The sequence below is a fragment of the Melozone crissalis genome, unplaced genomic scaffold, assembly GCF_028551555.1.
Source record: "Melozone crissalis strain CALT ecotype California unplaced genomic scaffold, PUWL_Pcris_2 ptg000006l_1, whole genome shotgun sequence".
Lineage (NCBI taxonomy): Eukaryota > Metazoa > Chordata > Aves > Passeriformes > Passerellidae > Melozone > Melozone crissalis.
The window spans coordinates 55,104,650-55,120,548 of record NW_026535784.1 but is presented as its reverse complement, the minus strand read 5'-3'; the positions used below and the strand labels follow the sequence as shown (position 1 = coordinate 55,120,548).

At 46.1% G+C, this 15,899-nt stretch overlaps 1 protein-coding gene across 2 annotated transcripts in view; it reads left to right on the top strand.

The window, feature by feature from the left end:
• The first annotated feature begins 442 nt into the window (after positions 1-442).
• Positions 443-15,899, top strand: part of BMP2K (BMP2 inducible kinase) — a 48,462-nt gene continuing 33,005 nt past the window's right edge. For both annotated transcript variants that reach the window (XM_054295951.1, XM_054295950.1), the window contains exon 1: positions 443-813. In XM_054295951.1, coding sequence (XP_054151926.1) covers positions 666-813 — 148 coding nt within the window. In that variant the 5' untranslated portion in view covers positions 443-665. The remainder of the gene's footprint in view (positions 814-15,899) is intronic.

The window sequence follows — 15,899 nt, the reverse complement described above, 5'->3', positions numbered from 1 at the left end:
GACATAGGAAGCAGCCAGGTGAGGAGAGAAGGGGACTCCACCACCCCCCTGAGGTTTCCCTTCGAAGCACTCCACGGACCCAAGAGGCTCCAGAGGCCCGGGAGTGGGGAGCCATTTTTACCGCCGCAATCGTTACCACACCGCTTTGCTTCCCACACACTCCTTCCCGAGGGCACGTCCCGGTCCGTGAGGGCAGCGAGGGAGCAGCCTGAGGGTGGGTTTTGCGCGGTGCGCGTCCCCCCCCCCCGGGGCCCGTTCCCCTCAGCGCCTCCCGCCATTTCCCCTGAGGGAGCGCGCGGCGCCCCGCGAGCAGGAAGCCGCGGGGGGCTCGCGCCTCGCTCCCGCGGCACGTGCAGCGCCGGCCGCACTTCCGGCCGGGCGGGTACTGTCGTGAGGGGCAGGGCCGCGCCTGCGCCGTCAGGCCGCGCGCCGGCGGGGCGGCCGCTCCCGGCACAGCGCGCGGCGTCCCCTCAGCCGCCCCGGCCGCCCGGAGCTGTGGCTGCTCCTTCCTCCTTCCCCCCCCCTCCTCCTCCTTCCTCCTCCCCTTCGGGAGCCGGCGGCGGGCGAGGAGAAGCGAGTGGCGCGGCCGGCATGTGAAGCGGGGCACCCCCTGGCCGCCGCTTGCCTCCGGTTCCTGCCCGGTTCTTCCTGGGGCTCCGCTCGCCATGAAGAAGTTTTCTCGCATGCCCAAGTCCGAGGGGAGCGGCGGCGGCGGCGGGACGGCGTGCAGTGGCTCCGGGAGCGGCGTGGCCCTGGGCAGGGCGCTGGCGGTGGGGCGGTACCAGGTGACCCCCGAGGAGCCGCTTGCCGAAGGTAAGAGCGGGCCGGGGGCGGCGCGGACGGGCCGGAGCCGGGCCCTCCCGGCCCCGCGGAGTCGCTCGCCCGCGGGGAGCGGCTTGCGGGGCTTTGGGCTGAGCTGCTTCGGCCGCTCCCTGGGCCGGGGGCTCGTCGGGGCGCTCGGGGTTCCCCGGCTCGGTGTCTTGGGTGAATGAGGCGCGGTGAGGTGTCAGCGGCGCCTCCGTCAGCTGCGTGTTTTGCTTTTGCCCCCTACGGTGAGGGAAAAGAACGCAAACAAACCCGACAAAATAAAATTCTTGGTCTTTCTTGATGTAAGGCAGCAGATTGGTGTCACGGTCACGGGTGGAAGTGCAGTGCTGGCAGGTTGTGCTGTGGAGCCTCTCCCCTCGCTGCAGGGTTCTCGGCTTGTGCTTCTTGGGGTGAACTTGCACTTGGTGTCGTCGGACTTCCACTGGGACCGAAGGAAGAGTTGTGTGGGTTTTTGTAGCCATGGGGTTGGCTGGACTTTCTCAGCTGTATTGCTTCACTAGGTGCTGGCGTGGGACACCATCAGAAAAGCCATTTTTGAGTTTTGCACTGTGTGTGGGAAACACTGTGGTGTTTGTCTGCCAGAACTGGTAATTGATGTGATGTGTAAAGAGTAATTTGCTTCCCAGGTCACTGAGTTTAGGGCTAGTTCTGTATATTTCATAGTTACTGAATGTTTACAATGCACTGCTTAGGATGTTGTGGGTGAAATAATATATCTCTGTCGATTTCATCAGTGTGTCGCTTAGACTTTGTAAGTATATTTATGTGTAAGTACACTAGTTAACTTTCACTGATTTTATGCATTTCTTGATGGAGATTTAAGATGTGGTTTTAGCAAGTGCATGCAGATAATATCACTAATTGGCATGGGAGCACAAAAGTGACACTTAGCTTTTCATTGCTGTCTAGGAATGATTTTCATAGAAAAGTGGATTTGGTATGCAATATTTGGAATGCAGTGTTTTGTATTTGGGGTATGAAGATGGTGGCAGGAATTAGCCACCTGCATACCTGGTTGGCCTTGCTGGGAGCTACTTCCAAGTCACTGGAAGAAGGTCTGACAGCAGGTCATGTCTTGGCTGGGCTGATAGCAACATGGAGATTAAAAAACAAAAAGACAATGAGCTCTTGAACAAATTGAGGTGGTGTCACAGAAAACGTATGTAGTGGAGAGGAGAGAAATTTTATAGTGCTTTGTTTGGTGTTGCACATTGTTAAAAGTTTTCTCATAATGTTCTGTGTTTAGAGTCACTACAGATTATGGTTTTTTTTTTTTCTTTTCTGTAGCTGGCAGAAACAAATTGACAGCCCTTGGGGGCCAGGGGAAGTCCAAATTTATCATGTGACTGTTGTGTGAATTAACTTCCTACTTTCGAGTCTGAAAGATGTTTTCTACTGCTTTTTTTATTCTTCAGGTTTTATGTGGTGTTTTGAGTATAGATGCTTAGGACGAGAATTGATAAGGGTCGGGGCAGTGGAAATTTGCTGCATCCTGAGAAAAGTCTCCAAGCTTTCCATGGAGCGGGTCAGTAGGGAGGAGCCGAAGGGGCCTGGAGGATCAGAAGGGAACAGGTGGCACAAGTGCAGGGTTGGGGGAATAGGAGGGGCCGGGCTCTCCCAGCTCCTCTGCCTGCCGGGGAGCAGCTGGGCTGTGGCAGGGGGTGTGTGTGTGCCGCGGGTGTGTGCCGGGGATGGGCTCTCTGATTGCGTGTCCCGGTGGCGCTCGGGTGCTCCGAACTGACACCAGGCTTTATGGCTCAGGAGATAGCGCTTTATCCGGGAATAACTCGTTGACGATCAATCCCTTGCCTCAGTAGCAATTAATAGAAAGAATTGTGTGTTACTGCTGCTACATTAGTCATACTGCTACCTGTAACTAATGCTGAACGCTTTACAAATCCCCTGGTTAGTAATCTTTCTCATGGGAGGGCAGAGGAGAAAAGTTTTTTCCTGTCCTCTTTGCACAAGGCATTTTTTTCTTTCAGTTTCTGAAACTGAGTTTAACTGAAGCTTGTGAACTTGTCAGGTAGTTCCTATTACTCATGCTGATGAAATAGCTTTTAAGATGCTAATGCCATCCAAGTTAGAGCTTGTGTTATGAGGCATTAATGATTGATCTAGTTAACGAATCTAAAGATCTTAACAAATCTATTTAATAGGAGATACAGCTCTGTTCTGTTAGCAGAGGTGTGCTATATTGTTTTTATTAGCTATTAGAATTAATAGCATGATATGTCTCTTTTATGCAAGCTGTTTAACCCCCACCCTCTTTCCAGCTTTTGCTCTGAGTAATCTTAGGAAGGCAGCTCCTGGCATTGTGGAGGAATGAGGCTCCTGGGAACTGGAGGACTGACAGTGGTCATACTGAAAAGCTGGGGTTGTAATGACCTTTCTGGGTTGCAGGGCTGGATCTTGGTGCAGATTTCCCATGTTGATACAGGTGTTGCCCTCTAGATGTTTTTCTGTAGTCTTTGACAAAATGGTTTTATTGAAGTGTTCTAAAGGCAAAAGTGTGGAGCATTATTATCCAGTTGTTCTGAATAAAGTGTAATGCTATCTAAAGGAAATGCATCTTTTTGACTAAAGAGGGTGTGAAGTTGAAGAGCTGTAGTCTTCACCTATAGTTAGGCTGTTAGGTGGTTTGTTTTGTTCTAAACTCACCTGATCTGTGATGACTTCTTGGCCTCCATAGCCTAGTGGTCAGTATGCTGTTTGATGGAGGTATGTGTTTTTACATTTTATTTCTCAGAGATGGGGGGAAAGCAGTTAATTTGGCTGAAGGTTTGATGTAGAAAATTAATTCTTGTCCATTTTGAGAGCAAGGTAGAAATATGTGGAATAAATGCCTGATACAGAGTGAAGGCCTTGTCTGTCTTTTTATTGAAGCAGAGTATTTGCAATGCAGCTCAGGTTGGGAAAGTGAAATCTAATGAAAATACGGGGAGTTCTCTGTTCAAAGTTTGAGGTGGTGTTTGGGGAACTGAAGTTATGGGAACTCCAGTATTGAAAAAGACTTTATACCTCAGAGATTGCAGCAAACTGGAAATGATGAGCTATGAAACATGCTTAAAAATGTCAATGCAGAACAGCTTATGTTGTGAAGAGTGAAAATGAAACTTAAATTAGCAAGTTGTCAAAATATTGTCTTACATGGGGAGGAGATGGAAAGTTGCGGCTTGACATAGTGATACTACTTACTTGTTTGTCTTGACTTGGACTTCACTAAGTCCTTTTTGCTTAATAACTGCAGTAAAAGTGATTTTTCTGCCTGTTAGAAAGGTAGGCATTGCAAGATGCTCATTTGTCTTAACTGTCTTGATTGCTTGGCAGGGCTTCAGATGGTGAAACTGAATAAAGGCTTTGCCAGGCTCTAAGTTGTATTTGCACCAGGAGCAGACCAAAGAGGTTATGGGAAGTGTTGTAATTGAATATATGGGTATGTTTTTAACAAGTGCAGATGAAGCAAGGAAGAGGCAGTTACAGCTGTTAAAGAAAAGGCCAGAGGACTCTCCAGCTTCCTTCTCAAAATTGACTAGATTGGTTTGGAAGCTGATTTGTGGATGGGGAAAGATGGTCATCATCTGCTTTTTGTTTTCATTCAGAATTGGTTAGTGGAGTTGTGGGGCATATGCTGTTGTATCTTAGCAAAATAAAGCAGTGCTGTGTAGTGTTCCCCGCAGCGGTTCACGCTCTGTCCAGCCAGTGCACTGCTGAGGAGCGTGGAGGTGAGATGCCAGGCTCCTCGAAGGAGACCTGGGTAGTTCTGCGTGCCCCAACTCTCAGAGGTACCTAGAGGGGATGCAAAGCAGCTCTTCTGCTCTGGACAGCAAAGAGTGAGCACGACACTTGGCTGCTCTTGTGCTCTGACTTTGCTGTGCCCTGGGGTGTGTGGAAAGAAGCGGTGTGCTAGTGGGTACAGTGGTTTATTTTTGTCATCCAGGCTGATAAAGCGGTGAGTCCGGGGCTGTGTGGGGCTGGGCCTCTGCTGCTGGGGCTTGGGAGAGTGTTGCTTTTCCAAGTGACCTTGTGTCTAGGGCTAGAGAGGCAGAGGAAAGGCCACTCAAGTGGTATGAAGTTCATCTGTTAGGTACTTTAAGTATTTATAAGTTGATTAGTTCATCTTTGTGTAGTAGAATGCTTGCTTTTTTTAGTAGATATGGTGGTTAAAGCACAGTTTTCTGTGAAAAAGGGCCTCTCAATAGGGAAGGTAGCTTGGTTCCTTCTAGGTGGTGTGCAGAGAAACAACCAAATTCCCAGGAGGTTCAGTAACAAACTGCTCATTAACCCACAGAGGGTCAGCAGCTCTCTCCCCATCTACCTGCTCTGGGGGTCAGCTTGCCTTTCTCCCAGACAAAACCTTTCAACAGGTCAGGGTTGCTGCAGGCCCTGGGTCAGTCACCGCCATTTTGGGGCAGGGAGGGAGTCAGTGAAACCATTAGAGTGTGGGGCAGGGGAGGAGCAGTGGCTGTCTGACCCTGCAGAGCTCACCCTGTTAGCCCACACAGTTCCCACCTGGTTATTTTGAGCCAGTCAACTGTTCCTCCAGTGTCTTACACCAGTGAAGGAATGAGGTGCTTGTAAGTTCTACTGTCCTACTTGGTGTGTAGTCTTTGTAAGTACTTGACAACTCTTGTGATTTGGTTTGCCTCTTACATTCATACTGTTCTAGTTGAGGCCTAAGAAAAATGTAGCCTTAGTTGAGAGGAATCCAGGTCCTATTTTGTGAGCTCTTGTGCTGTGTTTGTAGGTAGTCACGCTGTTTAAGTTCTTCCAAACCGCTTTTGAAATTGGGGTTGTGTTGAATGTTCTGTTGTGGTTGTTGTTTTTTCTACCTTATGTCTCAGCAACAGCAATTCAGTTGGTGATCCAAGTAAACGAACTTTGTGTTGTGCATAAGTTTCTATTGGCCTTTGTTTACCCCCACCTCAATTAACCTCTTACACCATCATTTTTGGTCTCCAGAGCAAGGTATTGTGAGGATTTGCAGCTCCAGCAGCTTCTGTAAATTTGGAAGCAGGCTGCAGTATGGCTGACACTGCTTCATCTCCTCTCAAGGTGGAGCTTGTTTGTTGTTCTTTTTTCTGGAGAGGTAAATAGAGAGAGATGCCACTGTAATGGATCTGTGGACTTTAGTACTTCCAAGTGTTTCCACGAGGTGTGGCCCCAGTTTTTAACTCTGGGAGAGCTTATTTCTCTGGCAGGTGTTATGAATGTACTATACCTGGTGCAGCGTTACTTCTGCTGGGGTGTGCAGGTGTTCTGTGAGACAAGAGTGACATGTACAGTACTGGTCTTGGTTAGTTTGGTTATTGCATGTGACTTGCTGCTCTGTGGAAGCTGCTGTTTTATTTTCAGTTGTAATCTAGTTGGTTGTTTAGGTGGATTATGAGCTGGAAGGCTGTCTGGAAGGCTAACTTGTGGCATTTGAGTTGGTTTGGTCATGTCGATTTTTTTCCAGAGTGAAACATTTCTGAATCTGTTTGCACATGACTGTAAAGGTCAAGCCTGTTATTCTGTCTCAAACAGTTCTGCTTTGCTAATAATGGAGTAGCAGATATGGTTTGTTCCAGTTCAAGATAGAAGGGAGAAAAAGCAGAGTGAGTACTTGAAACTGACTTTTGTTTTGGCTGAAAGCATAATACAGTACACATGAAGCTCTTCTACACTCCCCAAAATAGTCACAGCTGCCTTACATCAAGTGTATCTGCAGACTGGCAGGTGCTGAGATCCTAGACCAGCTTTTGATTTCTGCGTGGTGAAAGATGGGGAGTCTGTGTTGTGTGTGGGGATTTTCTTGGGACCTCCTGAGCCTCATGAAGGCAGCTTACATGGAAAAAAAAGAGCGTTGTTTGGCTAGCACAGCATGGAGCTGTGCTCTGTGTAATGAGCAGGCAAACCAAAAGCAGTTTGGGGATTTGTATGTGATCCTTGTGTTACACATTCCCTTGTCATGCAGGTAAATGTGTTTTCATATAATGTAGCTCACAGAATGAAGCTCCAACTCAGTCACACATGTGGTGTGCTGGGCACTGTGGTGGCACTTGGGCAGAGCAGTTGCTCTTGCGGTGTTCTTCAGAGCTGCTGTGTGCTTCTGGGACACAGGTGGAGAAAGGAACAGGTTGGGAAACATCTGTAGGCTGACAAAGGCGTCTATTGTACAGCCAGGGCCAAGTTCAGCTTTTAGGGCACGTGGTCTAATGCTCTTTGATTATCCAGTTATTAGTGCTTGCGTGCCCTGCGGACACTCCTTCCTGCATTGTGTGTATGGACAGGTGGTGTTACACCTTTAACTGCACACAGGTATGGTCTTTTTTGAGGATGTTATCCCTTTTTGTGCGGCCTGCAGTAGTTAAGTGAAGAGGAAGTAGTAATTCCAAGCTAAGTTTTCAGGCTAGTGGCTGAGAGTCAGATGGTTACAGGAGAAGGAACTTGGTTTGTAGCAGTGTCATGTTAATATCACTTTCCTGTGCCAAATTTTGAGGGAAAACAGATGTGATGATGTGTGTGCCATCTACTTGCCTTCTTCCTTGCAGATGCATATTGATAAAGAATGTTAATGTTACAGTATTCCTAAGGGGAAGGTAGGGAAGGTATGTGTGCAGATGTGCTGCTGGAGAAAGCTCTTGGACACCCTCACAGGATAAGGCAGCATGGGAGAATGGAGGCTGTGTTAGCTGTGTCTGAGAAGGACATGGCATAGCTTTTAAAAAGGCTATGCAGGTTCTTAATTTTTTTTGGGGTGTGTTTTACTGGTTTAACAGACTTTTTTAGAAATTAAATCTGTGTCTGGCATGTCAGCGTGGAAAAGAAAAATGGTTGGATAAAAGCAGTAGAACTCCTTTTCAGACCTAGGTTAGCTAGGAGCCAGTAATTGTTGGAGGAGAGTATGTGTTTCTCTGGGCTGTTGTCAGTGTGGTAGCAGAGCTGTCAGTCAGTAACCCTTATGTTACCCACAGGGAAGGGTTCCTGAAGTGGTTCTGTGCGTGGAGAACAGAAGTTAATACCAGGGATGGGCTCAGTGTGCCAAGAGCAGCACAGTCACTGGCACACTTGGCTTTGGCAGCAGGGCAAAAAGAATGAGCATGTCGTATTGCATAAGCATGTTAACCGAGTGAGCTCAGCTGCCCTTCCAGCTGCGGCAGTTGGTTGGCTCTGTAAATGTGCACATATGCTCTTTGGATGCCACCTCTGCTTCAGAGGGGAGGTGTTGGAGGTGCTCAGTTGGGTTGTGCTGCTTGTCTCTGGTGTTGCTTTGGTTTACAGTGTTTTGTTTGTCTTCATTCTCCTAATTCCTTAACCTTGTGCTATATTTTGCTTGCTGTAGCTATTTTTTGCCTCTGTGATGTTCTAGCTAAGCAGGCTGCCGCAGTTGAAGGAATTGGTGTTTGTAAGCTGAGCTGTGTCAACTGACACTATGAATGCTCTGTGCCTGCCAGAGGGCAGTGTGAGAGTTGGGTGGTGCCTTGGGGACTAACCCAGAGCACAGGCAGGGTCAGTCACTGGCCTGATTGTAACTTGATTGCGTCAGATGCCGTCCTTTTCCTCAGAAACCGTTAGATTTACAAGCATCTGTTAGGGAATGCAAGCTTTTCCTCATTTGTGTTCATGGACTTAGTTTAAAATCTGTTCATGTGCTGGATGAGCAGCTGCTTCCTGATGTGTTTGGGATATTTGCCTGTTGGTGATGCCTGGAGCTGACAGTGTGAGGGTGGTGGCAGGTCCCAGTGGTGCCAAGCAGCAGTGCCCTGGTGCAGGTCACGTCATCGCTGCTCGGTTGTTGTGCTGAGGCAGGGATGGCTTGTCCTGCGTGTTCTCCTCCAGCGGATGGGGACGTGCGGCGATCCTGAAACCCCTGCTCTCCTCCAAGGGGAGTCTGTGTTTCTCTGCATCACTGCCTAGCTGCTGACGAGAAAGGAGCATGAATTGCTCTGCTCCTGCTTCCCTGGTTGTCTTGGGAATGGATTTCAGTCTCCTTCAGTGTTTGTCTCCTGGTTAAGGAGGTAGGAACCTTTCCCTTCCTCTCCACATTTGCATGTTCCTTGCTCATGCTTGTCTGGGTTGGTTACTTTTTTCTGTTTCCAGTGGGATTGTCTTGGGTATGGGTGGGTTCATCTGTGAAACTGGGTCTCTGAACAGAGGCAGGATGGAAGAAAGTAGACAAATGAAGGTTGCCAACTGGAAATAAAAAAAACCCCAGCTTTGATCCTAGGTGGCTGTCATGATGAAATAAGGAATGCTTATTTTGGTCTGATAGCAGAAAACATGCTGCTTTGTCCTTGAGCATCACATGTTAAAGCACTCTTGTCTAGTGGAACTGAAAATTGGCACACTTGGGAGTGTTCTCCCTGTAAAGGTGGAGGAGTCTTCCCTTAGTGTTGCTGATCATTAGGTCTGCTTTCCTTCTGAGGCTAGTGGTGAAAGTACTGAACAACTGATTATAGAGACTCAGGTGAGGGTGAATGTCTCTGAGCAGTCTTTATCTTGGTCTTCAAGAGGTATCAAAGCTGGTAATGCTGCAAAGAGCATCACATGGCTCTTGGAGAGCCATTACTCCAGAGATGGAGAAACAAAGATGAAGGGATTTGCCCCGAGTCATATGAGTCTGTACAAGAGATATTGGAACGTCCTGGCTCTGTGATAGCTTCTTCCTCATCCCTTCTGTAACACTGTGCCTTAATTGCCACATGCAAAACTAAGATAGGAATTCTGATGTTACAGGCTTGAGGAGATTTTATTCAGAGTCATGGGTATGTTTGGCTTCCTTCCAAACTTGCATGTTATTTAAATGGGTGGATTTGTTCCTGTGGTGCCTAGAAACTTCAATAGGCAAGTGTCTACCAATCATGTGCCCAAACATAGGGATGGTCCAGTTCCTGGTTTGTTTCAGTTCTGTTGAACTGACTCATTTTTAAAAATTTGTTACTCTGGCTGTGATTATCTGTGCATCTTGTCTGTCAGTAGCAGTTGTAATGAGTAATTGTTGCAGCTTCTTATGAAACAAAAAATAGCTTTGGAAGTGAGTGATTAATATGACATTTTCTTATGTTCTTTTGCAATTCCTGCAGGTTGAAAAACTGAATGTGCTTTTATTTAGAGAAATTGTTGCTGAACAAGTTTTTTCTTGTTCTGGATGATTAACTTGCATATAACTATGAGAGTGGTGCAGAGCAAATAGATCATTAAAGAATGTAAGGCACTAAATTCTACTCTGCTGACGTGTCTGTATAAGAACCTGACCTGAACACAATCTGTGTTGATGTGACTAGAACAGGAAGAGTGAATGAAATTTAGTGTGTCAGCATTAGACATGGGGGTCAGGTCTGGTTGTGTGATGTGCAGGAAAATTAATTGTTTGGAGAAAAGCAAATGAAATAATGGTTTTCTTTGGGCCTTGCTGTTGTGTCTCGGTAGAGCTCAGTAGCACAGTCTGCATCTATGGAGTTGAGACCTTTAACTTGCCATGAGTTTAGGTGAATTGTCACTTGGCTTTTACATTGTGAGAACTTGTATAGGCAACAGGAGGAGGATTTGATCCCAGAAAGAGCTTCTAGAGTTGTCTTAGGCAATCTGAAGATAGAAAAGCAAGTTTATGTTGTTTTGGCAACTCAAAAGAAGTAGTTTGCTGCATTTTATTTGGTCTAGTCTTGTAGTCTTAGAGTTCCATCCATCTTGTTGTGACTTTACAGTATTATCCTTCCAGCTTTGTGCTTTTCTTCAAATATTTGATTTCTCCATTAAACATTTTATGCTTTTCTCATGATTTGCTGTTTTGTTAAACTGACATCAAATTGTATGGCTGTGTTTTTAAGAGGAGGCTTTTGCTCAAGGACATCTTTGAGTATAGGTGGTAATTGAGTCCTAGCACTTGCATTTTCTGAGATTTCCCCAAACCCATGAATTTCCAGATTAGTCCATTTAATAAATATCTGTGTTATTCTGAGTTACCACTGTTGACTGGCTTCTCGAAACATGGGAGTTGTATGAGAGATACTAAATGATTTTGATCATCTTGATTCTGCTATTTGTAATCCTGTTACCGTTGCAGCCTAGCATGTTTATTTAAAATTATCAAGCTTAGACTGTTATGAAATTTAAGTGTATTGGTTTTTTAAAATTGTCAAATATTACAGTGTGAAGTTTGAAATCCCAAGCACAGAAGTGCTGCAAGGTCTTGAGAGATGCTTTATATGCAATTTGGAGTGTTCAAATATATTCAGCATGTACCAGGTAGACGTTCAAGAACTGCCTGTCCCCATGCAGGTGCTAAGCAAGTATTATTGCCTAAAATGGCTTATAATTCTGTTCATTGGTGTCAGCAGGTCGGATCTCAGGTATTGTGCTGTTGTTGCAGGTTACTGGTCCCCTGTTGATCTTAGACTGGGTAAGTCTGTATCTCAGCATACACCTTTGGTATGCTGGAGTTTAAACATGCATCAGTATTTGCAAACAGCTAAAGACTGTGAGGTAAGATAATGAAAATCCTTCTTAATTATCCATATTGGGTGTTTTAGCTCGAATTCTAGTCATGCTACTGGAAGAAATGATCAGTGAATTATGCTCTGATGTGAGGGTGAGTGAGACTGTAGGCTCTTGCCAGCGGGGAAGAGATGGTCTTCATCTTGCTCATTTGTATGTGTGAGATGCCTTGGAAAAGGAGGAAAGCAGAGACTCTTGCAGTGACATCTGCCTCAGCCTGAAGTGCCGCAGGCGTTACAAACGGCTTGGTTTGTGTCTGCGTGGCCTGGTGGCTCTCGTCTTTGTGTGGCAGCCGGAGGTGGCACCGCTCCAGGGCGCCGCGAAGCAGGCGCTGGGCCGGGGCCGGGCTCTGTGTGCCGGCCTTTGTTCCCGTGCCGCGGCTCGGGGGCATTCAGCGTGCTCCTAGGCGTGGGGAGCTTGGGGCGCCCTGCTTGGCTGGGCGTTCCTGGCTCTCCGCATGGAAATCACAATCCCAGCAGTGATGGCAAGGAAAATGAAAGGCCCGCTAGAGAGCAAGTTAGCGTTTGGTAGAGATAAGGTGTTTGTTTTCTTAACAAACTTTAAATTACTGGTTGGTAACTATGTGGTATGGCAGTTAAGTTCAGTTCCAAAAAAGTCATGAATATTGTGTTTGCATATTGGCTATGGATTATCTACCTGCTGATTTAAGTAACTTGTAACTATATTTGATTTTTTTGATTTTACTGGACCTAAAATCAAGCTTTATAAAAAAAATTAGCGAATGACATTTGAAATTCATCTAGGAAACAAAATGAGTTTATGCTTGTAACCTCACCATTGTAGAATGGTGAATTCTGTCCAGCCTGTATGCACGGATCATGTCCTTGTGGTTTTTCAGCTCACTCTGTTTTCAGGTCAGACTAAACTACAGCTGGAGCTGAGTTCAGTGAGCAAAGACAGGAGATGGGGAAGACATGCAAAAGATAAAACTGCTGTTCAAATTTTTCAGGTTTTGTGATTTTTTTTGTAAACTGTGCTAGTGGATGCTCATTGCAGGTGTCTTATCAATGTCTTGGGTGAGTTGAAAGGCTTTCTCATGACAAGCACAGGTGAGTAAGTAGATGTTAACAGTAATTTTCATAGTAAATAAATTGAACTGTTGGTGATCTGCTGGCAACCTTCCTTGGTCTTTTCCTTATAGACAGCAAGTATTACTTGACTTAAATACAGACTTCTGTTAAACACAGTTGCAGAGTTAAATGCATTAGTTGTTTGGTTTTTTTCCCAGTGAACAGAAGGAGGTGGTGAGGGTGTAATACATGAAAGTAGTGCAGTGGTTGTGACTAAATCTCAAGCAGCTTGATTGAGGATGGAAATATGGGGAAGTTTTTGGTCTTTTTCCAGCCAGGTATGAGAAGGCATCAGCTTTACCCTAAGAAATAAAATATTTTGTCTTGAGTGCATAAGATGCATTCCTTGCAGGGTGTAGCAAATGCATGGGTTTTTTGGTTTTGTCTGTTTATTTTTTAAAAGTGTGCATTAAGTGAGCTTTGCAGTCCATTTGCTTTCATCTTCCTTAAACTTAGTTTACTGCAGGAATTGCAAATGTGTTGGGGAATTTATCTGCTTTGGGAAATGGGTGTTTTTTGTTTCTCTAGCAGCCAAGTAGCTGAGGCTGTCCAGCAGGGGATGCCATGGAAGCGTGAAGCAGTCAGACATGCTAGCAAGTTGCCTGGATGTGGAGAAGCAGGTGGGGTGGTGATGGCCTGTACTGCAGGGCACAGAGCTCTGTTCCTTTTGCTTTTGCTGTGCTGAATCTTAAGCATCTCAGGGATGGCCCTTGGGCATGTCTGGTGCATGGGTGCTAATAAATACAGAAACTTTTCACAAAAGTCTGTAGCAGACCTTAATTCAGCTTTCCCATCTCGCTCAGTCACTTAAGTGTCTTGGATCCCCCAGGCAGTCGCTGGTGCTTCTGTCAGAGCTTTTTTGTGAGGTTGGCCTCCAGCTGATGCTGGCAGAAGTGGAATCCAGACCTGCAAGCCTGGGGCAGGGCAGCAGTGCCATTAGCAGGGGTGTGTGTGGCAGACCTGCCTGCTGTGGCGGCACAGTGTTGTCCTGCTGGGATGTGATTCACGGCTGCTGTTTTCCCAGTGCTGCTGGAGGAGCGGATGCAGATTTGAGAAAAACAGTGCTACTTGTCTAAACTGGCCCTGATAGTCAGCTTGTTACATGGTGGGAATTTGTGTGGGCAGTGGGAAAGGGAGCAGTGGTATGGCCCTTGGAATGCATTGTCTGCATGCTTAAAATAAAGTGGAGAAATACTGAACTCTGAAATGTGTGTGTAGAAATGGAGTATTTTAGAAGTAGGGAGCTATTTCTGTTCTTGTTTTGGCAAATGCTGAGCTCTTGAGCTTGGGAGCAACATCTGTCAAATCTTCAGGGTGGAGCTGTGTCTCAGCCTTGTGTTCAAGGCTGAGGCTCATGGGGTAAGCTTCACTGAGAATGCCCTTGCCCATGTGCATGCTCACAAAATTTACAGATGTACATGTAGGGAAAGGTGGATGTGTGTCTGTGATTGATGTTTGTTAACGCTGCCTTTATTGAGCTGCTTTCAGCCTCATCCTCTCATGCAGAGGTGCTTCAGCGATGGGAGACAGAACTGTTGTCTCCTTCTCTGGTGGAACTTGTGGCAAAATCTAAACATTTCATCAGAAATTTCTCATAAGGCTTGAAAAAGGCATTTTAAGTTTCTGTTGAAGGTTACTCCCTCAAGAATCACATGGTGTTTGGAATCTGATGAGAAATTTGAGTGTTGGAGTTCTGTGCGTTTTTAAAGGTTTCGCTGTCAAAAACAGGTGGAAAGCTGCACAGCTTTAAGAATTAATATTTTCTATGCAAAACTCAGGTGGGTTTTGTGTCTGCTTTTAGTCTGCCACTCCTGCAAGTACCTGCAATGCACCATCTGTGCTGACTGACACAAGGCATTGCCTCTGGAGGGAAGGACTGCCATCCTTGTGGGGAGGAGAGAGGTTCTGGGAATTGGTGCAAGTGAACCTACCCCAGCAGGGTCCAGTGGACATACAGAGTTATGGATGTTGTGGCAGCACACCACCAGGGAAATGGAGCAGCAGCATGGAAGAGGGGGCTCTGTGGCTCCAGAGCTGTCATGGAAGGACACTTGAGAGCCTGAGTGCTGATGTGTGTTTCACACACCTTGAAGGTGGGAATCAAAACTGAGCTGCAGGAAACAGCTCTTGGTGTGGGTTTGTCTGCAACTCTGGCAGAAAGGAGCAGACTCCAAATTCCTGGTAGAATAGCACATGGTTATATTGTTTGATGCAGGTTGAAACATTTTTTTTCAGTCTTCCATACAAAAGGGGATGGGATATGAAGAGCTGTTTTTCTTGGGGTTGTGCTTTTTTTTGTGGAGAAAGACTAGTTTTTTTTAGACTTTCTTTGTAATGTCCTTTGATTTTGGACACTGATTTCTTTTGTATTGGAGTACCACAGAAGCTATAGAGGTTAGAGTTTGGGGGGAAGGGAGGATGCTTGGGGTTTTTTTGTTTGGTTTGGTGGTTTTTTAAGATTTGGTTTTTTGTTTTATTTTTGGTGGGAGTTTTTGTGGGTTTTTTTGTTTTGGTTTGTGGGGTATTTTTCTCTTGTGGAAGAAAGATGCTTAAAACATTTAATAAAGTCATACTGTTCTCCGTCATTGCAGACTTGCAGTAAAGGTTTTATTAGTTTGTATTGCTGGGAGCCTGTTTCAAGGCATTTGTGCTTGAACTGGTCTTGTTCTGTGTTTTGAATAGATTCCTAGTCCATAAAATGGTTCTTTCCAGTCTGTTGGGCTTGCAGCTCCAGTGCTTGGAAGGCTATGCAGTCCTGGGATGTGTCACTTCTGGAGTGAGTTGGCTCAGGCTGCAGGTCAGCCTGATCTTGAGAATGTCTCTGCAACTAACAGGGAGCAAACATGCACAAATGGCCCAGGCATCAAGTGATTCTCCTAGTAAGTTAGCAGTGGAAGTGTTGAGTGAAGAAATTTATTCAGGACACAGATAAATGTACTGAAATCATCATTGGAGGGAGGAGTATCTGGAATGCCAAAGAGACAGACCTGGTATTTTAAAGGAAATTGGCATCTAGATGGGTAGCTGCTTCTTGCAAAATTGGGGAAGAAGAGGGTATGTGTGGGTAGATGGGTCACAGGGAGATAATTGCACTTGAACCTGTTTCTCTGGCTTTGTGGAGAGGGACACAAGGCTGTCTCCTTGACCAAGCTCATGTGAGGCTGAGGGCCTGTCTTGGCAGTGGGTTTCAAATTAGAAATAACCTATCCTTTTGGTTGTTGTTAGGCTTTGTTAACAACAGCTTTACACTCAACTTTATTAAGAACAGCTTTCCACAGGGAATGTAAAGCCAGTGTGGAACTGTGCTGTGATGGAGGCAGTCAGGTTGGCCTTGGAACCCCTCTTAGCCCCTTCCCAGCTCCAAGGCTTTGTGTCCTCAAAAACTGTCCACCTGAACCCAAGATCATACTGAGTTGTTGAGGAAGTTCCTAAATACCTGTCTGTATTGCATAGGCACATGAGAACAACTAGGATCTGTTGGTGTACACATCTATTGCTTCTTTA